Here is a 23,498-nt window from a genome sequence, read left to right on the forward strand (position 1 = left end):
GGAGGGAGGAGGAGGACAAGTTAAGGAGGGAGGAGGAGGACACGTTAAGATGGGAGGAAGTTGACGGATTAAGAAGGGAGGAAGTCGATTGGTTGAGGAGAGAGGAAGAGGATAGGTTGAGGAGGGAGGAAGAGGACAGGGTCAGGAGGGAGATGGCACCAGCAGAGAGAGGTTTCAATAGAAGCCCACAGGCTCCACAATCCTCCAGCAGGGGGCGACGCAGAGAGGTGTTTCTCTCCCCCAGCCTGATGCAGACAGTGAGGAAGGTGGTGGCGGCGGGGCTCACTGGCCTGGCGGTGGGGGCTTTGTGTGGGGCCGCTGCCCCCCTTGCAGCTGGACTAGGATCAGCCGTGGCTGTGGGGAGCACATTAGCCTTTAGTGCAGCTAATATGGCCACTGGGGCCGCTGTCGGAGGGCTTGTGGGTAGTGGTATGGGCTTAGTGAGTGGGCGAGAAGCTGACAGTCCTTTGCAAGCAGCTGAGCAAACCCTGCGCCAGGTGGGCAGCACGGGGGTCCGGGTTGTGAGGGTGGCTGCAGGGGCTGCAGGAGCAGCAGGGGGTTTGTCAGCTCTGGCTCAAGGGGTTGATGCAAAAACTGTAGTTGGTGCATTGGCAAACATAAAGGTATCCGGGAATATAAAAACTGGTGAATTTAAATTGAATTAATAAGCTGCTCTGCCATGTCATGCCGTAACAGTGACACAATCTGTTCTCAGTGCCTGGCGCTGTAGTACTTTACATGCAGTAGCCTACTACATGAACACCTTAAAGTCAATTCACACCATTGCGGAACGGAAATCTAGATTTTTCCAATGCTTCCCCAATACCACGACCGCTTCACATACACCACCTTTACCTTTACCTATTTTATGTATATCAGGGTCGTTTGGATTTTGTATTTTGTATAATTGGGCCCTCGTCTGGGTGAAAAGCGGGGGCAGAACTGAAGTAGGCTCTCGTGCCCTAAGGGAAGCAGACAGCCGACTAGGGGTTAAGGGGTACAGGGCCTGGATGAGCGGCTGGACACCTTCTCTCTCTCCTGTTGCTTTACTTATCTTTATGTTCCTAGTGTTCACTCCACTTGGAGATGTGCCTGATCATTGTATTAAGTTAGCATGGTTCAGAAAATCTAGGTATTTGGTTGAATTTTAGACTTAACATCAGATGGGTTGTGGGTTTTACAGTTGATTTAATTCTGCATAAAACTGGCTTCATATATGTTTTTATTTTCATGATTTATTCACTGGAAATAATCAATTAAGGATGTGTTGATTTCACAATCATATAAATGACTTGTATATTTTAAATCAATAAACAAATGATATCCTGTACTGACTGGTTAATTTCTGAGAGAGAGATTTTAGATTCCAATGTGTAGTGTGTTCGTGTAGCAGCCTACGCTGCTGTTGTCATTATCGAAGCTCACTGCCAACAGTTCCTCAGATTCTTTTGTGTTGGCACAACTACGGCAGCGACATAGGTCTGTGCAACACAATCCTGCAGAAAAACAGGAACATCTGTCTATCTCACAGGCACCTTTGCAGCCACAGTGTAATCACATGCAAAACACTGTCAGGGGCCGGATTTCTAGTCATCCAGGTGACGTGCAAGTTCCCATCCTCTTATTTGCCAACCATATCCAGCAGGTGATGGAGCACTTATATTTTGTTTGAGACAGGACCTCATTATTGCAGCCTGGTAGTTTGCCCTTTTGCAGTGCTGATGGAGGGCATCAGTGGTAGGGGGAATGGATAATTCTGGCAAGGCTGATGATGTCATACAGAAAGCCTTGTACCTAGCTTCATTTACATTATCAGCAGCTGGCTGATCATATAAGTGGCATACATACTGGCAAAGAAATGCAAATGTTGACTGCTCCAAGTTAAAGTTAGTACCTAAACTTTTAAAAGCCTTTAGGTACTCATCTTTCTCACATGCAACAGAAAATGTCTTTCTTTTTGACAAGCAGCCTTTGGCGAATGATCCGCTCACAAAATATCTTATAGCTGACATCAAACATGGGCTCATCCTAAAACACATATGAATGAGAAGTAAAGAAATGAATAAGTGTTGTGATTATGTGCACATACAACAGAATGCAGATGAAATGTTTACTTAAATATCTTATAGCTGACATCAAACATGGGCTAATTCCTAAAACACATATGAATGAGAAGTAAAGAAATGAATAAGTGTTGTGATTGTGTGCACATACAACAGAATGCAGATGAAATGTTTACTTATATAATGTTAAGTTAGTAGCTCCTTGAAATGCAATATAAAAAATAACTTACTGTTCTTTTTCCGGTTTTTCAGGCTTCGTCAAAAACCTGGTGTACCGATTGTAACAGCCTCTGTGGTACTGCACCTCCAGAGCCACACAATCTTTGTATTTTATATGCAAAAGAATACTTTGGTCGTCCTTCAACTCGGCAGCTTTCTGCAATTGGCCTTAATGAAACAAAAAGGATGGCTCAATGAGTTTGTTGACATATCTCACACATAATTGAACCTTTCAGTCACTCAACCACAGTGTGTGTGTGTGTGTGTGTGTGTGTGTGTGTGTGTGTGTGTGTGTGTGTGTGTGTGTGTGTGTTAATGTTTCAGCCTTGGACAAAGGATCCCTTTTTCGATGGCCTCCTCGGTAGATAAACTTGTTCTCCTTTTTTTTTTTTTTTACAAATTATGCACAGGGCAGGAAGGACGGGCCCTGAGCCTGCGATTGGCAGTCCTGACCTGGATCGCAGTTTCTTTGTTGGACTCCTGCTGCTAGAAGTCGATGGAATGGCCTCGTGGTCTTCTGTGTCCTCGGGGTCTTCCGTAGCTTTTTGTCTCTCACGTGCAAGACGTCTTTCCACCTTTGCAATGGCATTTTTGTCCGTAAATCTACGGTAGCACGTGTGATGGAAGCCAGCTTCCTCGGGAATATTGTCAAACTCGACATCAACACAGTGTTTAAAGTTCTCAGCCAGGTCCCGAGACTCACCCTCCAAACCGAGCCACTTCTGTAGGCTTGTCCTGTATGTATTCCATCGTGCAGTGGTGAAACAATTTACATTCTCGTACTTGTTCGAAGTAATATGCATAACATGTATATTTTTGTTTGCTTTTCAATGTTTTTATGAGTTTTTTATAACTCTTTGGTTCATTATCTTCGTCGTCCGTAGTGCTCGACGAAGGCATGGTGACTGTTCGAGTGTTTTCCTATATTATATATATATTATATATATCGTTAACGTTGGATCTAACCACACGGGAGCCGCCATATTGCCATTCTGTTTACAAAAAGCAGCCCTCTCATTGGATAAGCATGATCACATGTCGAACCGTGGCACGGCTCCCGACAAAAATCTTATTACGCTCTGAAGTCTCTAGTTCTGCATAAAACAAAGCCATATAGACAATCGACTGGAAAATCAGCGACGAACTTTTTTTTGGTAACTAACCACGACTCGTTCTTTTTTATAAGATAAAGATTGTGTAGATGCCAGTGAGTGGAACGGGATTCATTTTCTAAAGGACTTTTCGTGCTTCACCTTCCGGCCTATTTGTGAAGAAAGACTGATTTGAACCTAAACTGAAACCGCGTCTTGAATTGTTTGGTTGGAGTCCACCTGACGTTGCTCCGATCTAGTGGTTTGATGGTAGCAGTTGTACTGTGTAGACTCAGGGTGCAAGATACGTACAAAAATGTAGGCCTATGTAGGAACGTTATTTATTTTTTATATGTTCCCCACAAATAATTGTGTGCACTTTGTTTATTAAAAAAAATAGGACCCAGATTTGCATCTCCATCATTTGGGCCAATCATATGCAGTGGCATCCGGAAAGATTCAGCATCTCCTGCATTCTGTGGCGATATAAAAAGGACGCACACAATTCAAAACACAAGTGGAGGCATAAAGCGCTGCACATCACAACACTGAAGCAAAACTTAACAAGATTGCTGTTGCGTGAAAAGGTACTTTTTGACGATTAAAAATTACTTTCGTTGTTTAGGATCCTTCTTGAGCAAGGTACGTTTTATTACTCTGTTTTCTGGGAATAATTGACGCAAGCAGAAACCAAAAACCAGCCGTTTTTTCGTTTTTTCGTTTTGTCCAAAAAAACGAAAATCAAAATTTAAGTTTGTTTATTCGTTTTTTGGTTCTTCTTACCAAAACGAGTTTACCACTCAATATCTGGTTTTCGCCGGTGGGCGGGTCCTCTTGTTGGCTAGCGTGCTTCATTGCCCTGTGCTCTTCATAATAAAAGTTCTTCCGTTTGATAATGTCGACAAAAATATTACTGTATTATAGACACTAGCAGACACAGAGGACCACACCACCCACAGTCAAGACTGACACGGCTTCAAATAACAATAATAGTATTCATAATCATTTGAAAATGAGAACTTATGAAGTTATGATGACTTCAGTGCAGTTGATGTTTAGCCACAGTTAATACATGCAGAGCAGACCTGCGATCGCTGGCTGCTGATTTCCTCAAAGCCTGAGAGCTATGAGGAATAGGCCTACAAGTGATCACAACACATTACTGACAGCTGAAAATTGCGCATTTGTTGACCTTTATCCATTTAAAGTAAACAAATTATTTTTTCTTGTTGAAAGATATTTTATATTGTTTTCATATTATTATTTACTGATGGTGTTTACAGAATGTGAGTGCGTGTTATATTGAAAGCGAGGCTGAGTGTGCCTATGAATATAGGCTACAGTGAGTTTTTTAAGGTGCTGTACAAGCAAATCATATTGTCTACTCTGTACAGTGACAGGGAGTGTAAAGTAACCTACTTCATTCAATATCGAACAGGCTACTGTAGCCTACACTATGTACAAATGGTTTTGCTCATTGCAGTTGTGACAGTCATTTTAACGTGTCAGCAGGCAAGCTTCACTCATTCCAGGATGCATTATGCGTTGTCCTATAGCCTACTTGGAACATGTTTTGGAATGGATCTATAGTAGCGTATAGAAATTTGCTCATAACAGGCCAGCTGGAATACAAAGCAAACTCTTTGTATTCCAGCTGTTTTTTTTGTGATGTTTTATGATGTTTCAATGTTGCGTTGGTAATATGTTAGACAGCTTAGATGTTATGTTTTGTTAACCTGATTCCTATCCCACTCTGTTTAAGTAAAAGTGTGCTACTGCTGCAAAATCTCTTTGCTTTTGTTTTTTTCTTTTCTTTAATGTGTTTGGAAATGACTTTTAATGATGTTAACTAGATCTCATAACTGGCCTAAACACATAGAAATTTGTATATACCCTATACCGTTTGACTATAAGACCTCTATAAGAATCTCTATTCATGTAGTCAGTCAATGATCAAACTAGTAGCATGAATATGAATTACAGTCCAAGCGGGTTAGGCAAGGCAAGGCAATTTTATTTTTATAGCCCGTTTTTACAAACAGTTTGTCTCAAAGGGCTTTACATAGCATGAGCATCATAACAACATCCTCTTCCCTTAAGCCCTCACATCGACCGAGTAAAAACTCCCAGGAAAATCAAGGGGGAAAATTGGGGGGGGGGGGGGTACTTGTGGACAGTAGGGGTGTACACTAGACATAATTGGGAAGCAAACTCAGGAGATGGAATGACCTCTCGCAAATATTTATTTAATAAATTGTTTCAAATAACCCTGCCTCTTTAAATCAACATCGTTCAACATTTTGAACGGGATGTGGGCAGGACGTTTTTTGCAGGCAGGACCTGGCAACCCTGCGTCCTGTCCACATCCCGTTCAAAATCCACCCAGAAGCAGCCCAAGTTGTTGTTTTAGCAGCGAAATGCATTGTGTGTGTGTGTGCGTGTGTGTGTGTGTGTGTGTGTGTGTGTGTGTGTGTGTGTGTGTGTGTGTGTGTGTGTGTGTGTGTGTGTGTGTGTTTGGTGTGTGTGTGTGTGTGTGTGTGTGTGTGTGTGTGTGTGTGTGTGTGCTTAACACGCTATTTTATGTTGAAATGCGACGTAATCCAGTGTTCACTAAAACGTACACTGTCAACGTTCCAAGTAGGCTATAGGACTAAGCATTATACATCCTTGAATGAGTGAAGCTTGCCTGCTGACATGTTAAAATGACTGCCACAACTGCCATGAGCAAAGAGCAAAACCATCTGTACATAGTGTAGGCTACAGTAGCCTATTCAATATTGAATGAAGTAGGTTACTGTACACTCTTTGTCACTGTAGTCAATATGATTTGCTTGTACAGCACCTTAAAAAACTCACTGTAGCCTATATTCATAGGCACACCCAGCCTCGCTTTCAATATAACACAAACTCACATTCTGTAATCACTGTCAGTAAATAATAATATGAAAACAATATAAAATATCTTCCAGCAAGAAAAAATTATCTGTTTAATGTAAATGGATAAAGGTCAACAGATGTGCAATGCAGGGCTCTCCATTTTTGAACTGTGTTCAGAGTGAGATTTTGTCGGATTTTGCCATGTTCACAGACATGGTGACTAATGTATGATAGTAGGCCTTATTGGCCCTTAACACTAATATTCAGAAACAACACTGCCTCAAAAGGATATTGGTCTAAGCAACACCAGTAGAGGCATATACTTTCCCTGAACTTTTAAACGTTGCAAACGTGCAAAACATATATTATATTTACGCGGCATTCAGTCCAATGCTTAAAAATATATCTGTGGCATTCAGTAGGCCAATGCTGTGGTAAAGTGTGCAAAGTATGAGTGAATATGAATATTTGATGGAGTATGAGTAAGTGTTCCCTTCTGTTACATAGATAGAACTTTATCAATCCCCTGCAGGAGAAATGTGTTAATGTTTGTCCCTATAAAACAATAATGGTAAAAAAAAATAATACAAAACATGACGGTAACTCTAAAGTCAAACCGTCCAATCTGAAGGCTTTACTTAACCACTCCCCCTACTCACTTCCACCAATGCAAAGCGAACAGAACTGAGTATGGGAGGGCGTAGCCCAACCAGTTTGTGACAGACCCAGAGGAACGCAACGCAAATTAAATGTGAACATGTATTGAGGCTTTATTAAAATCCCGGACGATTTTGAAATTTCACCCGGACGCATTTGATTCCTACCCTTCCACTGTCAAATAGCGGCGCAAGTTGTGTGGCGTGTGAGCGTGTGCATGGGTTGAATTGCGTGCGTCTCACGGAGAGCCCTGCGCAATGTGCAGCTGTCAGAAATGTGTTGTAATCACTTGGATTCCTCATAGCTCTCAGGCTGTGAGGAAATCAGCAGCCCGCGATCGCAGCTCCTTTGATGTGAACGCGAACAGAGCGCATAGTTCAGAGCCGGACAATGATGTCGTAGTAAATCCCTCAGGTCTATTCTGCATGTATTAACTGTGGATAAACATCAACTGCACTGAAGTCATCATAACTTCATAAGTTCTCATTGTCAAATTATTATGAACACTATTATTGTTATTTGAAGCCGTGTCAGTCTTGACTGTGGGTGGTGTGGTCCTCTGTGTCTGCTAGTGTCTATGATAAAGTAATATCTTTATCGACATTATCAAACGGAAGAACTTTTATTATGAAGAGCACAGGTCAATGAAGCACGCTAGCCAATAAGAGGACCCGCCCACCGGCGGAAACCAGATATTGAGTGGTAAATTCGTTTCGCTCAGAAGGAACCAAAAAACGAATAAACGAACTGAAATATTGATTTTCGTTTTTTTGACAAAACGTATAAACGAATAAACGAACCGAAATCTTGATTTTCGTTTTCTTGTCAAAACGAAAAAAACGAAAAAACGGCTTGTTTTCTGGTTTCTGCTTGCGTCAATTATTCCCAGAAAACAGAGTAATAAAACGTACCTTGCTCCTTCTTAAACTAATCTTTGGTTATTCGTTTTTTGGCAGTAGGTACGATGCTGGGAAACTGCGTGGGCCTGTGATTACTCAGGCTGGAGTCCCCCCTGAACAACATATGATGACTGGAAAATAAATATGGAGAAAGTTACACCCATTATTGAGTCAGGTAAGGTGAATTTCTCTTCAGATGCTCAGTAACACATACATTTTTCATTGTTGTGGGTTTGAACATTTAAAAAAAAATGAAAAAAACGGATTTCCGTGTAATCAAAGATAAGTCTTATAAATCAAAGATGTACATTACACACTTTCAAGCAAATGTTGTGATGCCCTCAAAGATTCTTTTTTCCCCAACCTCATAAAATGAACATTTCTGAAGTGGGGTAAATGCCGTTTATATTTTAGGATACATTAGAATTGTATTAGATAAGTCACCAAAAGCCGAAAAGGTATTTTGTGTTTGTGTGACCTGGTGTGGGGAGGAGGCGTTGTCTTTACTTTTCCTGGAACGTAACGTCTAATTACACGCACACGCACATGCACACAAACACGCACACAAGCATTTTCAACACGTAGGTTAAAACCAAATCTATTTACATACTGTAACTGATAACAAGACTGGTATGTGGTTTCGTGAAACTAGCTCGTGTTCATAATAGATAGACACACCTATTCTGCCATTTATTTCCATTTGTACAACACTGTAGTTCAGGAAAGTCAGGTGCATATGCCCTGTTGTGATATAGGTAAAAGCACCAATTGAACTATTAAATTACATTACCTAATCAAAACATCAGAACCATGTAAGTGTAATAAGAATATAATTATTAAGCTGTCCGTTTAGTATTTGTGCCCATTCAGGGCATGCTTCCAGCAGTTTAATGTTGGTAAGGAACGGCCTGTAAATCTGTGTGCACTCTTTTGTGAGATATTCAAAGTGCAGTTCGACGTTGTCAACGTAAAGGCATTTTCTTTTATTCCTCCATGGTGAGATCATCATAGAGATACAGTTATTTGAATGAATCCATTGACCAGTGTTTTTTAAGTGTAATTTGTTCAATCTTTGGCATAATTTTCCCTGTGGTCGGTTGTGGTATTGCAACACATGGCCGGTGGCTGTTCAGAGACCCAGTACAAAGGCGCAGTGCTCTTAATAAGCTGCTCTGCCATGTCATGCCGTAACAGTGACACAATCTGTTCTCAGTGCCTGGCGCTGTAGTACTTTACAAGCAGTACTACATGAATACATTAAAATCAATTCACACCATTGCAGAACGTAAATCCAGATTTTTCCAATGCTTCCCCAATACCACGACCGCTTCACATCCACCACCTTTACCTTTACCTGTTTTATGTATATCAGGGTTGTTTGGATCTTGATACATTTTGTATTTTGTATATTGGGGCCCTCGGTCTGGGTGAAAAGCGGGGGCAGAACTGCAGTAGGCTCTCGTGCCCTAAGAGAAGCAGACAGCCGACTAGGGGTTAAGGGGTATGGGGCCTTGATGAGCGGCTGGACACCTTGGCTGAATCCGAATACTCATACTTGACTACTATATAGTATGCATTTTGTAGTACGCCAAAAATATAGCGCGTCCGAATGCTCAGTACGCATTGTGTAGTACGGAAGACGTTTCCGAATGCGTACTACCGCCAAAGTAAATTCACTACGCTATCCCACAATGCAACCGGAGTCTGGTAACGAACGAAGAAGAGATGCGGCCCGCGGGACGATATAAGTGCGGCCCGCACGTTTTAATCTTTTTTTTTTTTTTTTCTTCCAAGTCTGTGTGCACTGGAGATACGCCCTTTCTGTGTGTATCTCTTTCCAAACACCATGCACCTGACCAGGTTCTCTCCTGTGTGACTCCTCTGATGTCTTTCGATCTTACTGAAGCATCTGAAACTAACCGCTTAGCAACCGAGTTCCTGAAGTTGTGGAGCTTCATATCCCTGAGCATGAAATGTGCGTCAGTTTTTTTTCACTGCAAACGTTGGTAGGCTATTTATAGAAAATGTCTATGTTCTGACATGTTTGATTGCATTTTATAACTGCATGGGCCTGGATACGTCGGTGTGTGTGTGTGTGTGTGTGTGTGTGTGTGTGTGTGTGTGTGTGTGTGTGTGTGTGTGTGTGTGTGTGTGTGTGTGTGTGTGTGTGTGTGTGTGTGTGTGTGTGTGTGTGTTCCTGTGTGTCCAGTGGGAGAGGAAATATCGACGTGTGAAAAAGTGTTTTGTATGAAGTTGAGGCCGACACATATTAATCTAAATTTATATATCATAAGTTACACATGTATTAAAAAAATTTTGGGTTGAAATCGGGCTCGGGCTCATAATTACAGTTAATGTGTAGTTAACGGGCCGGGTCGGGCTTGACACACACACACACACACACACACACACACACACACACACACACACACACACACACACACACACACACACACACACACACACACACACACACACACACACACACACACACACACACACCAACGTTTGCGGTGAAAAATGCTTATGCACATTTCACCCCGTCTTCGCAAGGTTGTTGGGCGCAGCAAGCTTTATAAAAAATAGATATATAAAGCCCTGGGCTTTATATATGTATATATATTTGTTTAAATAAAGCCTTTGCTGTGAAAGGGTTGTGACCCCTTCCGGAGGGGCTTGTTGTCAAGTTTGCTAACGCAAATAAGCAACATTAGTCGCTTGGTTGAAACGTGATTCCGGAGTGACACAAAGTGTAAGAAAAATATATCCTGTTCTCCAGCCCCAGTCATGTCTTTCTCAAAACCTGCCGTGAATAGAAAGGTTAGTGACGAGCACAGACTATTTCAGGAAAAGTGGGAGACGGAATACTTTTTTGTAGAGCACAGGGGCATCCCAACGTGTCTTATATGCACAGAGAAAGTTGCGGTGCAAAAAAGCATTCATGTTACAGAACTGTTAATAGTAAAGCTTGAGAAGACTGGATATTTGTACTTTTTTGTGGAAAACTTGATGCAGCCCAGCCTCACCCAGAATCTACCTCCAGCGGCCCCCAGGTAAATTGAGTTTGAGACCCCTGCTGTAGACCGTACTACACTGTCAAGTGTAGTACCGTCAAGTAGACACTGAACAGAAATAGTATGTACTAAGTATTCGGATTCAGCCCTTGTCTCTCTCCTGTTGCTTTACTTATCTTTAGTGTTCACTTCACTTGGACATGTGCCTGATCATTCTATTGAGTTAGCATGGTTCAGAAAATATCGGTATTTGGATGAATTTTAGACTGAACATCAGATGGGTTTTGGGTTTTACAGTTGATTTAATTCTGCATAAAACTGGCTTCATGTATGTTTTTATTGTCATGATTTATTCACTGGAAAATAATCAATTAAGGATGTATTGATTTCACAATCATATAAATGACTTGTATATTTTAAATCAAATGATATCCTGAAGTGACTAGTACTTTTTTTAGAGAGATTTTAGATTCTGATGTGTAGTGTGTTGGTGCAGCATGCTACGCTGTTGTTGTCCTTACCAAAGCTCACTGTCAACACTTTGTGAAGAAAACTGATTTGAACCTAAACTGAAACTGCGTTGATTTCTTTAGGAGTCCGCCTGAAGTTGCCCCGATGTAGTATGATGGTAGCAGTCGTGCTGTGTAGAGGTTACAAGTTACGTACAAAAATGTATGTAGTAACACTATTTGTATTTTATATGCTCCCAACAAATAATTGTGTGATTTGCATCTCCATCATTTGGGCCAATCATATGCAGTGGCTTGCGGAAAGATACTACATCTCCTGCGTCCTGTGGTGATATTAATAGGACACACACAATTCAAAACACAAGTTCAGGTGTTTTGCCAAATTCGGCTCCCCTGTCAGATTTTGCTGCCTAGTGGTTTTGCGCATGCGCATGACGACGCTATTGATCCGTGGTGTAGTATTGGTGAAAGAATACACATACTGTATGCATTTAAAGTGTTAACAATACTGAACAAAAACGTAACAAGATGGTTGTTGAGTGAAACGGTACCTTTTGAAGGTTACAGAATAGCTGCAAGGTTTAGATTCCTTCTTAAACTACTCTAGGGTGATTAATTTTTTGGACGTAGGCCTACGAGGCTGTTGTCTCAATTTATTCTCAATGTCAACACTTTGTGAAGTAATAGATTTTTATTTCAACAGTAACTGCGTGGGGCTCTGATTTCTTCGGTTTGAGTCCAGCTGAACAACAGATGAAAGACGACTAGAATATAAATATTGAGAAAGTTACGATCAGTATTGACTTTTGTGAATTGTGTAGGCCTATTGTGAATTTCTCTTCACAATCATTAAAGCCTTGTGTATCTTATATTGTACTGATATTACTCAGCAGCACTTTCTGTACAGCCATTGTGTCAACCCTGCCCCCCGCCCCTTATGTTTAATTTGATAAAAAAATAATTTGTGACCACCTTTAATGACGACCAATAAAAAACGACAGTGCAGCCCTTTCTGTACAGTTTTTTTTTCATTACGACCAATAAAAAACGACACTGTTACCCCCTAATGCTTCATTTGATAAAAGACGACCGTGTTACCCCATATGTTTCATTTTTAAAAAATCGACGCGTCAACTATAAACTTCGACCAAATGAATGTCAGCGTCTCAGTTGTGCCGGAGATAGAGTGCTTGGTTAACTGATTTGGAGACCTTGGGTCAAGTCCTGCCCGTTACAATCTGATTGGAATGATAATGAAGTTTTGAAACAATGTCATTATGCAATGCCAATTATAAATTTAAACCAATTTGTTTTGAGTGGCGCAGCGGATAGAGACGTTGGGTGACTGCAGTCGTGGGTTCAAGGCCTTGCAACCACAGTGTCCTTTGAGTGTCGAGCCATTTCATATTTAATGCAAAATTTGACCAAAGGTGAAAGGGTGTAGAGGGTAGCCTACAATATACGTTCAAAAATGTATGTAGTAACGTTATTTGTTTTTTATATGTTCCCCATGAATTACTGTGTGCAAAATTTTGATTTGTATCTCCATCATTTTGGGCCAATCATATGCAGTGGCATCTGGAAAGAAGCTGGATCTACTGCATTCTGGTTATATTAATAGGACACACCCAATTCAAAACACAAGTGCAGGCATAAAGCGCTGCACGTAACAATACTGAAGCAAAACTTAACAAGATTGTTGTTGAGCGAAAAGGTACTTTTTGATGATTACAGATTACTTTCGTTGTTTAGATTCCTTCTTAAACTACTCTTTGGTGATTTGTTTTTTGGCAATACAATGCCGTTGTCTCAATTTAATCTCAACATCAACACTTTGAAATTTTCGATTTTTACTTCAACAGAAGCTGCGTTGACCTGTGATTTCTCCGGGTGGAGGCTACTGAAAATATAACAGATTGGAAAATAAATATAGGCCTACAGAAAGTTACACTCATTATTGAGTCAGGTAAGGTGAATTTCTCTTCAGACACTCAGTAACACTTACAATTTTCATTGTTGATATGAACATTTTAAATCGGATGAAAAAACGGATTTCCACCACCAAGACACATCTTTTTCAGTAGGCCTATTGATTGGAAGCAGAATAAAATCATAAAATCGTTCCAAGATGTACACACACGTTCACGCATATTTTCATTAGGTGCTTATTTTAATTTGCAAAATTGTTCATGAATGGACTTATAAATAGGCCTACCATAAATTGTATTGCCCTCAAGATCTTTTCCCCTAACTTCATAAACGGAACATTTCTGAAGTCGGGGAAAATACCGTTTATATTTTAGGATAAATTAGAAATGTGTTCGATAAGTCATCCAAAGCCGAAAAGGTATTTTGTGTTTGTATTAACTGGTGTGGAGGAGGTGCCGTCATACTTCTCCTGGAACGTAGCCTAATGTCTAATTACATGCACACGCACATGCACACAAAGACGCACACAAGCATTTCAACCCGTAGGTTTAAAAACAAATCTATTTATACACTGTAACCGAAATTTAACATGACTGGTGTGTGGTTTGGTGAAACTAGCTCGTGTCCATAATAGATGGCCTACGTGGTTTAGATTCATTCTTGAACTAGATGAGTGTATTCATGCAGTAGGACAGCGCTTCTGTTGCCTCAACTTTATCTCACTGCCAACACTACGATTGAAACCGGTTTTAACTTGAACAGAAACTGCGTCTGCTTCTTGATTTCTTTGGGTGGAGTCCACCTTCCCTTTGTGTTGATCAAGGAATTACGAACATGTATTAATGTATTTAGGAACTGACGCCTCGTTTCCACATACGTATGTTTTTCGTATCCGTGCTTCCGTAACTTTACGGAAGGAGTCGCTAGAGTTTTACGTACGGACATGAATTTATTTACGGACAAAAGATGTCCGATTTGGGGACTCATCTCGGACTAAGACTCACAGAGTTACCCTCCTCTGGAGCCTCAGGAAGACCTCCAGACCTGGGGCCACCAACTGCACCATTCAGTCCGATTTGGGGACTCATCTCGGACTCAGAAGCAAAGTGGTCCCGCTCCCCTGGATGATTCTCAGGACCTCCAGACCGTTGGCAACCAACCTCACCGCTCAGTCCGATTACGGGACCCATTTCGGACTCAGACGCGACGTTGTCCCGGCCGTTTTTAGGAGACCGGTGTTGTGTCGAGATCGGTTTCCCCGTCGAGATGTGTTTCCCCTTGTATTGTAGATTTCTATCAATAAAAAATATTATTTTTGTGAGAGACTTATCATTTTGAATGTTATGGACTTTTGGAAGGAAGTGTCACTAAATTTGACCATTTAGAACAGGGGGAACGCATCCTGACAGCTTGGAATATTACTGTCAGGATGCGTTCCCCCTGTTCTAAATGGTCAAATTTAGTGATATCAGCCTGAAAATCACAGCACTTATCTGTTGTGGGGAAATAAGTCAGCAGTATGAATTTCAAAGATGTGTGAGCCTCCTTTCCTATGGAACAGAGGGGGAACGGTATCTGACAGTAATATTCCAAGCTGTCAGGATGCGGGCCCTGTTCTAAATGGTCAAATTGAGTGATATCAGCCTGAAAATCACAGCACTTATCTGTTGTGGGGAAATAAGTCAGCAGTATGAATTTCAAAGATGTGTGAGCCTCCTTTCCTATGGAACAGAGTGGGAACAGTATCTGACAGTATTATGAATGAGCACCTTCCAAAAGTCCATAACATTCAATATGAAAAGTCTCTCACAAAAATAATATTTTTTATCGATAGAAATCTACAATACAACATCTTCAGATAAAACTCGCTAAAGAAAGTCAGTTTTAAACCTTAGCTCTCTCCAAAGTGCCTCTGTGGTACGAGCACAGCAGCTCGTGGGCGAGCTTTTTGTGTACGCGCGCTTCCTTCGCTCTTCGGGTAATTTCGGACGGGGGCGTGGACTAGGGGAAACACATCTCGACGGGGAAACCGATCTCGACACAACACCGGTACTTTCGAACATGAGGATCGACATAGAGATAAAAACAAAACCAACCAGGCTTGGAAAGAGATCTGCGAGGAGTTTGGCCTGCCAGGTAGGCCTACTTACATGTTTTGTGAAGAACATAAAAACTTTCATACGGTATCTCCGTAAAACGACGGAGAAAGTTAAATGTTTTGAACGTATATTACGGACATACCGGACAGAAATTTTACGGAGGGGAGGAGTCTCGGAGGAAAAACGGACATTACGGAGAATCACATAGGAATGAATGGACTTTCGGTCGGAGACGGTTGGATCGCATACGAGAATGTACGTATGTGGAAACGAGGCGTTAAACATAGCCTAAATGATTTTATGGATACACTTGTTGCTCCTACACAACTAATTGTCTCTGCCATTTATTTCCGTTTGCACAACACTGTAGTTCAGGAAAGTCAGGTGATATAGGCCCTGTTGGGATATAGGTAAAAGCACCCATTGAACAATTAAATTACATAACCTAATCAAAACATCAGAACCCTAAGCGTGTCCAAAAATCCAAAATGTAAGTGTGATAAGAATATAACTAAGCTATAAAGCTGTCCGTTTTAGATATGTGTGCCCATTCAGGGAAGCTTCCAGCAGATTAATGTTGGCAAGGAACGGCCTGTAAATCTGTGTGAACTCTTTCGTGATATTCACATAAAAACGCAGTTTGACGTTGTCAGCATAAAGGCGTTTTCTAACATTCCTCCATGGTGAGATCATCATAGAGATCCAGTTCTTTAATGAATCCATTGACCAGTGGTGGTTAAGGGTAATTTGTTCAATCATTGTCCAAATAGTCATCTTAGGTTTTAAGCATAACTTGCCCTGTGGCCGGCTGTGGTACTGCAACACATTGCCAGTAAACCTGTTCTACGTAGTGACCCAGTAGAAAAGCACAGTACTCTTAAGCTATTTAATCATAAACTGATCAGGTTGGGAATATACCGTTAATATTATAGAACTTTTAAGCATTGTGTTAGATAACTCACCCAAAGATTGAAACAATAATTTGTGGACAAGACGGTGCAATTTAATGGACAGCTTTTGTAATGTTCCTTCCAAAGGAGCAAAGGGACCGTGTCCAACAGACATGGAAGACAATGATCCAGGAGAAGAGTTGAGACTGATCCTGATTGGAAAGACGGGATCTGGGAAGAGCGCCTCAGGGAACACCATCCTGGGCAAACATCACTTCCAGTCCGGGTGTCATGCAGGCTCTGTTACCAAAGTCTGCCAGCTGAGGACCTCTGACTACCATGTGGAGGAGGAGGCGGGGGAGAAGAGGAAGATGAGGAAGAAGGTGGTGGTGGTGGACATGCCAGGTTTTGGAGACACACACCTGAGCAAGGAGCAGATCATCACGGAGGTCAGCCAATGCATGGCCCTGACGGCCCCCGGCCCACACGCCTTCCTCCTGGTGGTCCCGCTGGGACGCTACACAGAGGAGGAGAACATGGCCGTCACTATGATGGCTGATGTATTTGATGAAGCGGCGGTTCGCAACCACACGGTGGTGCTGTTCACTAGGGGAGATGACCTTGATGAGCCAATAGAGCAGTACCTGGGCAGTGACAGCACCCCTGCTAGGCTCAAGGCTTTGCTTGACAGGTGTGGGGGCAGGTACCACGTTCTCAACAACCGGGACACCAGCGATGTGCAGCAAGTTCACGAGCTGCTGGGAAAGGTTGAGCAAGTTGTGAAGGACAACGGTGGAGGGTGTTACACCAACACCACTTACCTGGAGGTAGAGGCAATAATCAGGAAGGAGGAAGACAGGGTAAGGAGGGAGGAGGAGGAGGAGGAGGAGGACCGTTTAAGGAGGGCGGAGGAGGAAAGGTTAAGTTTGGAGGAGGTTGAAAGATTGAGGAGGGAAGAAGCCGATTGGTTGAGGAGGGAGGAGGAGGACAAGTTAAGGAGGGAGGAGGATGACACGTTAAGATGGGAGGAAGTTGACGGATTAAGAAGGGAGGAAGTCGATTGGTTGAAGAGAGAGGAAGAGGACAGGTTGAGGAGGGAGGAAGAGGACAGGGTAAGGAGGGAGAGGGCACCAGCAGAGAGAGGTTTCAATAGAAGCCCACAGGCTCCACAATCCTCCAGCAGGGGGCGACGCAGAGAGTTGTTTCTCTCCCCCAGCTTGATGCAGACAGTGAGGAAGGTGGTGGCGGCGGGGCTCACTGGCCTGGCGGTGGGGGCTTTGTGTGGGGCCGCTGCCCCCCTTGCAGCTGGACTAGGATCTGCCGTTGCTGTGGGGAGCACATTGGCCTTTAGTTCAGCTAATATAGCCACTGGGGCCGCTGTCGGAGGGCTTGTGGGAGGCGGCATGGGCTTAGTGAGTGGGCGAAAAGCTGACAGTCCTTTGTAAGCAGCTGAGCAACCCTGCGCCAGGTGGGCAGCACGGGGGTCCGGGTTGTGGGGGTGGCTGCAGGGTTGGGAGCTGCAAGACCTCTGGCTGCAGGAACTGCAGGGGGGGTCTCAGCTTTGGATGCAGGAGCTGCAGAGAGTTTGTCAGCTCTGGCTCAAGGGGTTGATGCAAAAACTGTAGTTGGTGCATTGGCAAACATAAAACTATCCGGAAATATAAAAACAGGTGAATTTAAATTGAATTAATAAGCTGCTCTGCCAGGTCATGCCGTAACTAGAAGTGACACAATCTGTTCTCTGTGCCTGGCGCTGTAGTACTTTACAAGCAGTACTACATGAATACATTAAAGTCAATTCACACCATTGCAGAACGGAAATCCAGATTTTTCATATGCTTCCCAAATACCACGACCGCTTCACATACACCACCTTTACCTTTACCTGTTTTATGTATATCAGGGTCGTTTGGATCTTGATACATTTTGTATTTTGTATAATGGGGCACTCGTCTGGGTGAAAAGCGGGGGCAGAACTGCAGTAGGCTCTTGGGCCATAAGGGAAGCAGACATCCGACTAGGGGTTAAGGGGCCTGGATGAGCGGCTGAACACCTTCTCTCTCTCCTCTTGCTTTACTTATCTTTATGTTCCTATTGTTCACTCCACTTCGAGATGTGCCTGATCATTGTATTATGTTAGCATGGTTCAGAAAATAAAGGTATTGGGAAGGATTTTAGACTTAACATCAGATGGGTTGTTGGTTTTACAGTTGATTTAATTCTGCATAAAACTGGCTTCATGAATGTTTTTATTGTCATGATTTATTCACTGCAAAATAATCATTAAGGATGTATTGATTTCACAATCATATAAATGACTTGTATATTTTCAATCAATAAACAAATGATATCCTGAACTGACTGATATCCTGAACTGACTGTTAATTTTTGAGAGAGATTTTAGATTCTGATGTGTAGTGTGTTCGTGCAGCAGCCTACGCTGCTGTTGTCATTACCAAAGCTCGCTGCCAACACTTTGTGAAGAAAAATTGATTTGAACCTAAACTGAAACTGCGTGCTCCTCTTGATTTAATTGGGAGGAGTCCACCTGAAGTTGCCCCGATGTAGTAGTTTGATGGTAGCAGTTGTGCTGTGTAGAGGGTAAAAGATACGTACAAAAATGTATGTAGTAACACTATTTGTATAATATGCCTCCAACAAATAATTGTGGGCACTTTGTATAGGCCTATTTAAAAAAAATGGGACGTTATAGTAACGTTATTTGTTTTTTATAGGTTCCCCACAAATAATTGTGTGCAAAAGAAAATGGGACCCTGATTTGTATCTCCATAATTTGGGCCAATCATATGCAGTGGCATCTGGAAAGAAGCTGGATCTACTGCATTCTGGTGATATTAATAGGACACACAATTCAAAACACAAGTGCAGGCATAAAGCGCTGCACGTAACAATAGGCCTACTGAACCAAAACTTGTTGAGCGAAAAGGTAGGTACTTTTTGACGATTAGCCTACAGATTAATTTCGTTGTTTAGATTCCTTCTTAAACTACTCTTTGGTGATTCGTTTTTTGGCAGTCCGATGCCGTTGTCTCAATTTAATCCCAATATCAACACTTTGAAATTTTCGATTTTTACTTCAACAGAAGCTGCGTTGGCCTGTGATTTCTCCGGGTGGAGGCTACTGAAAAGATAAAAGAACGGAAAATAAATATACAGAAAGTTACACTCATTATTGAGGCAGGTAAGTTGAATTTCTCTTCAGACGCTCAGTAACACTTATACATTTTTCATTGTTGATATGAACATTTTAAAAAAGATGAAACGGTGAGACGGTTTTGAGACAGTTTTCCACCACCAAGACACATCTTTTTCAGGATTGATTGGAAGCAGAATAAAATCATAAAATCGATCCAAGGTGTACACACACTTTCACGCATGTTGTCTTTAGGTGCTTATTTTAATCCATGGATTAGCAAAATTGTTCATGTATGGACTTATAAACACCATAGATTGCATTGCCCTCTAAGATCTTTTCCCCTAACTTCATAAACGGAACATTTCTGAAGTCGGGGAAAATACCGTATATATTTTAGGATAAATTAAAAATGTGTTAGATAAGTCACCCAAAGCCGAAAAGGCATTTTGTGTTTGTATGACCTGGTGTGGAGGAGGTGCCGTCATACCTTTCCTTGAACGTAGCCTAATGTCTAATTACATGCACACGCACATGCACATAAAGACGCACACAAGCATTTTCAACCCGTAGGTTTAAAAACAAATCTATTTATACACTGTAACCGAAACTTAACAAGACTGGTGTGTGGTTTGGTGAAACTAGCTCGTGTCCATAATAGATGACCTACGTGGTTTAGATTCATTCTTGAGCTAGATGAGTGTATTCATGCAGTAGACAGCGCTTTTGTTGTCTCAATTTTATCTCACTGTCAACACTATGATTGAAACCGGTTTTAACTAGAACCGCAACTGCGTGTGCGTCTTGATTTCTTTGGGTGGAGTCCACCTTCCCTTTGTGTTGATCAATGAATTACGAACATGTATAAATGTATTTAGGAACTTAAACATACCATAGCCTAAATGATTTTATGGATACCCTTGTTGCTCCTACACAACTAATTGTCTCTGCCATTTATTTCCGTTTGCACAACACTGTAGTTCAGGAAAGTCAGGTGCATATAGGCCCTGTTGGGATATAGGTAAAAGCACCCATTCAATTACATAATCAAAACATCAGAACCCTAAGTGTGTCCAAAAATCCAAAACGTAGGCTTAAGTGTGATAAGAATATAACTAGGCTATAAAACTGTCCGTTTTAGATATGTGTGCCCATTCAGGGCAGCTTCCAGCAGTTTAATGTTGGCAAGGAACGGCCTGTAAATTTGTTTGCACTCTTTCGTGATATTCACATAAAAACGCAGTTTGACGTTGTCAACATAAAGGCGTTTTCTAACATTCCTCCATGGTGAGATCATCATAGAGATCCAGTTATTTTAATGAATCCATTGACCAGTGGTGGTTAAGGGTCATTTGTTCAATCATTGGCCAAACCTAAGTCATCTTAGGTTTTAGGCATAACTTGCCCTGTGGCCGGCTGTGGTACTGCAAAACATTGCCAGTAAACCTGTTCTACGTAGAGACGCAGTAGAAAAGCACAGTACTCTTAAGCTATTTAATAATAAACTGAACATTTCTCAGGTTGGGAATATACCGTTAATATTATATAACTATTAAGCATTGTGTTAGATAACTCACCCAAATATTGAAACAATAATTTGTGGACAAGACGTTGCAATTTAATGGACAGCTTGTGTAATGTTCCACCCAAAGGAGCAAAGAGACCGTGTCCAACAGACATGGAAGAGAATGATCCAGGAGAGGAGGTGAGACTGATCCTGATTGGAAAGACGGGATCTGGGAAGAGCGCCTCAGGGAACACCATCCTGGGCAAACGACACTTCCAGTCCGGGTGTCATGCAGGCTCTGTAACCAAAGACTGCCAGCTGGGGACCTCTGACTACCATGTGGAGGAGGAGGCGGGGGGGAAGAGGAGGATGAGGAAGAAGGTGGTGGTGGTGGACATGCCAGGTTTTGGAGACACACACCTGAGCAAGGAGCAGATCATCACGGAGGTCAGCCAATGCATGGCCCTGACGGCCCCCGGCCCACACGCCTTCCTCCTGGTGGTCCCGCTGGGACGCTACACAGAGGAGGAGAACATGGCCGTCACTATGATGGCTGAAGTATTTGGTGAAGCGGCGGTTCGCAACCACACGGTGGTGCTGTTCACCAGGGGAGATGACCTAGAGGAGCCAATAGAGCAGTACCTGGGCACCGACAGCGCCCCTGCTAGGCTCAAGGCTGTGCTTGACAGGTGTGGGGGCAGGTACCACGTTCTCAACAACCGGGACCCCAGCGATGAGCAGCAAGTTCACGAGCTGCTGGGAAAGGTGGAGCAAGTTGTGAAGGACAACGGTGGAGGGTGTTACACCAACACCACTTACCTGGAGGTAGAGGCAATAATCAGGGAGGAGGAAGACAGGGTAAGGAGGGAGGAGGAGGACCGTTTAAGGAGGGCGGAGGAGGAAAGGTTAAGTTTGGAGGAGGTTGAAAGATTGAGGAGGGAGGAAGCCGATTGGTTGAGGAGGGAGGAGGAGGACAAGTTAAGGAGGGAGGAGGATGACACGTTAAGATGGGAGGAAGTTGACGGATTAAGAAGGGAGGAAGTTGATTGGTTGAGGAGAGAGGAAGAGGACAGGTTGAGGAGGGAGGACGAGGACAGGGTCAGGAGGGAGAGGGCACCAGCAGAGAGAGGTTTCAGTAGAAGCCCACAGGCTCCACAATCCTCCAGCAGGGGGCGACGCAGAGGGGTGTTGCTCTCCCCCAGCCTGATGCAGACAGTGAGGAAGGTGGTGGCGGCGGGGCTCACTGGCCTGGCGGTGGGGGCTTTGTGTGGGGCCGCTGCCCCCCTTGCAGCTGGACTAGGATCTGCCGTTGCTGTGGGGAGCACATTAGCATTTAGTTCAGCTAATATGGCCGCTGGGGCCGCTCTTGGAGGGCTTGTGGGAGGCGGCATGGGCTTAGTGAGTGGGCGAGAAGCTGACAGTCCTTTGCAAGCAGCTGAGCAAACCCTGCGCCAGGTGGGCAGCATGGGGGTCCGGGTTGTGCGGGTGGCTGCAGGGTTGGGAGCTGGAAGGCCTCTGGATGCAGGAACTGCAGGGGGGGTGTCAGCCTTGGCTGCGGGAGCTGCAGAGGGTTTGTCAGCTCTGGCTCAAGGGGTCGATGCAAAAACTGTAGTTGGTGCATTGGCAAACATAAAACTATCCGGGAATATAAAAACAGGTGAATTTAAATGTAATTAATAAGCTGCTCTGCCATGTCATGCCGTAACAGTGACACAATCTTTTCTCAGTGCCTGGCGCTGTAGTACTTTACAAGCAGAACTACATGAATACATTAAAGTCAATTCACACCATTGCAGAACGGAAATCCAGATTTTTCCAATGCTTCCCCAATACCACGACCGCTTCACATCCACCACCTTTACCTTTACCTGTTTTATGTATATCAGGGTCGTTGGGATCTTGATACATTTTGTATTTTGTATATTGGGGCCCTCGGTCTGGGTGAAAAGCGGGGGCAATACTGCAGTAGGCTCTTGGGCCATAAGGGAAGCAGGCATCCGACTAGGAGTTAAGGGGTACGGGGCCTGGAGGAGCGGCTGGATACCATGTCTCTCCCCTGTTGCTTTACTTATCTTTATGTTCCTAGTGTTCACTTCACTTGGACATGTGCCTGATCATTTTATTTAGAAGTTTATTGAGCAGGGACAAATACATTGTACATTGTCTCATCTCATCGTCATCCGCTTATCCGGGGTCAGGTCGCGGGGGGAGCAGCTCAAGCAGGGGGCCCCAGACTTCCCTTTCCCGGGCCACATTGACCAGCTCTGACGGGGGGATCCCGAGGCGTTCCCAGGCCAGTGTTGAGATATAATCTCTCCACCTAGTCCTGGGTCTTCCCCGAGGTCTCCTCCCCACTCGACGTGCCTGAAACACCTCCCAAGGGAGGCGCCCAGTGGGCATCCTTGCCAGATGCCCGAACCACCTCATTGTACATTGTTTAATATAAAATATAAAATAGATGCCATGCATACAGGTTACTAGTCAAGACAAACCCCTGTCCCTGATCATTGTATTAAGTTAGCTTGGTTCGGAAAATAAAGGTATTTGGATGAATTTTAGACTTAACATCAGATGGGTTGAGGGTTTTACAGTTGATTTAATTCTGCATAAAACTGGCTTCATGTATGTA

At 43.1% G+C, this 23,498-nt stretch overlaps 1 protein-coding gene and 1 long non-coding RNA gene across 4 annotated transcripts; one reads left to right on the plus strand and one right to left on the minus strand.

Moving 5' to 3' along the window:
* Positions 1-1,168: 1,168 nt before the first annotated feature.
* On the minus strand, positions 1,169-3,267 carry LOC115529812 (uncharacterized). Its single transcript, XR_003973643.1, has 3 exons — positions 2,736-3,267; positions 2,294-2,450; positions 1,169-2,028 (listed from the first exon to the last, which is right to left on the minus strand). It is a non-coding gene; the product is annotated as an uncharacterized LOC115529812 (long non-coding RNA).
* Positions 2,884-23,038, plus strand: LOC115529786 (GTPase IMAP family member 4). Of its 3 annotated transcripts, XM_030338849.1 has the most exons (7): positions 2,884-3,019; positions 3,774-3,960; positions 7,867-7,981; positions 13,153-13,256; positions 18,944-19,155; positions 19,313-19,410; positions 21,015-23,038. In XM_030338849.1, the coding sequence occupies exon 7, from the start codon at positions 21,041-21,043 to the stop codon at positions 22,544-22,546; it is 1,506 nt and encodes a 501-aa protein (XP_030194709.1). In that variant the 5' UTR covers positions 2,884-3,019; positions 3,774-3,960; positions 7,867-7,981; positions 13,153-13,256; positions 18,944-19,155; positions 19,313-19,410; positions 21,015-21,040; the 3' UTR covers positions 22,547-23,038. The 3 variants fall into 3 exon arrangements, with proteins under 3 accessions (XP_030194709.1, XP_030194711.1, XP_030194710.1); XM_030338851.1 differs by lacking the exons at positions 2,884-3,019; positions 18,944-19,155; positions 19,313-19,410; positions 21,015-23,038 and adding exons at positions 3,349-3,436; positions 16,356-18,565; XM_030338850.1 differs by lacking the exons at positions 2,884-3,019; positions 13,153-13,256; positions 18,944-19,155; positions 19,313-19,410; positions 21,015-23,038 and adding exons at positions 3,349-3,436; positions 16,356-18,565 and having other exon boundaries at positions 7,864-7,981.
* Positions 23,039-23,498: the final 460 nt, after the last annotated feature.

This window comes from Gadus morhua, chromosome 17, assembly GCF_902167405.1.
Source record: "Gadus morhua chromosome 17, gadMor3.0, whole genome shotgun sequence".
NCBI lineage: Eukaryota > Metazoa > Chordata > Actinopteri > Gadiformes > Gadidae > Gadus > Gadus morhua.

Bases quoted from the DNA above. Each gene is read 5' to 3' on its own strand.
- LOC115529786 (XM_030338849.1), top strand. From the start codon at position 21,041: ATGGAAGAGAATGATCCAGGAGAGGAGGTGAGACTGATCCTGATTGGA.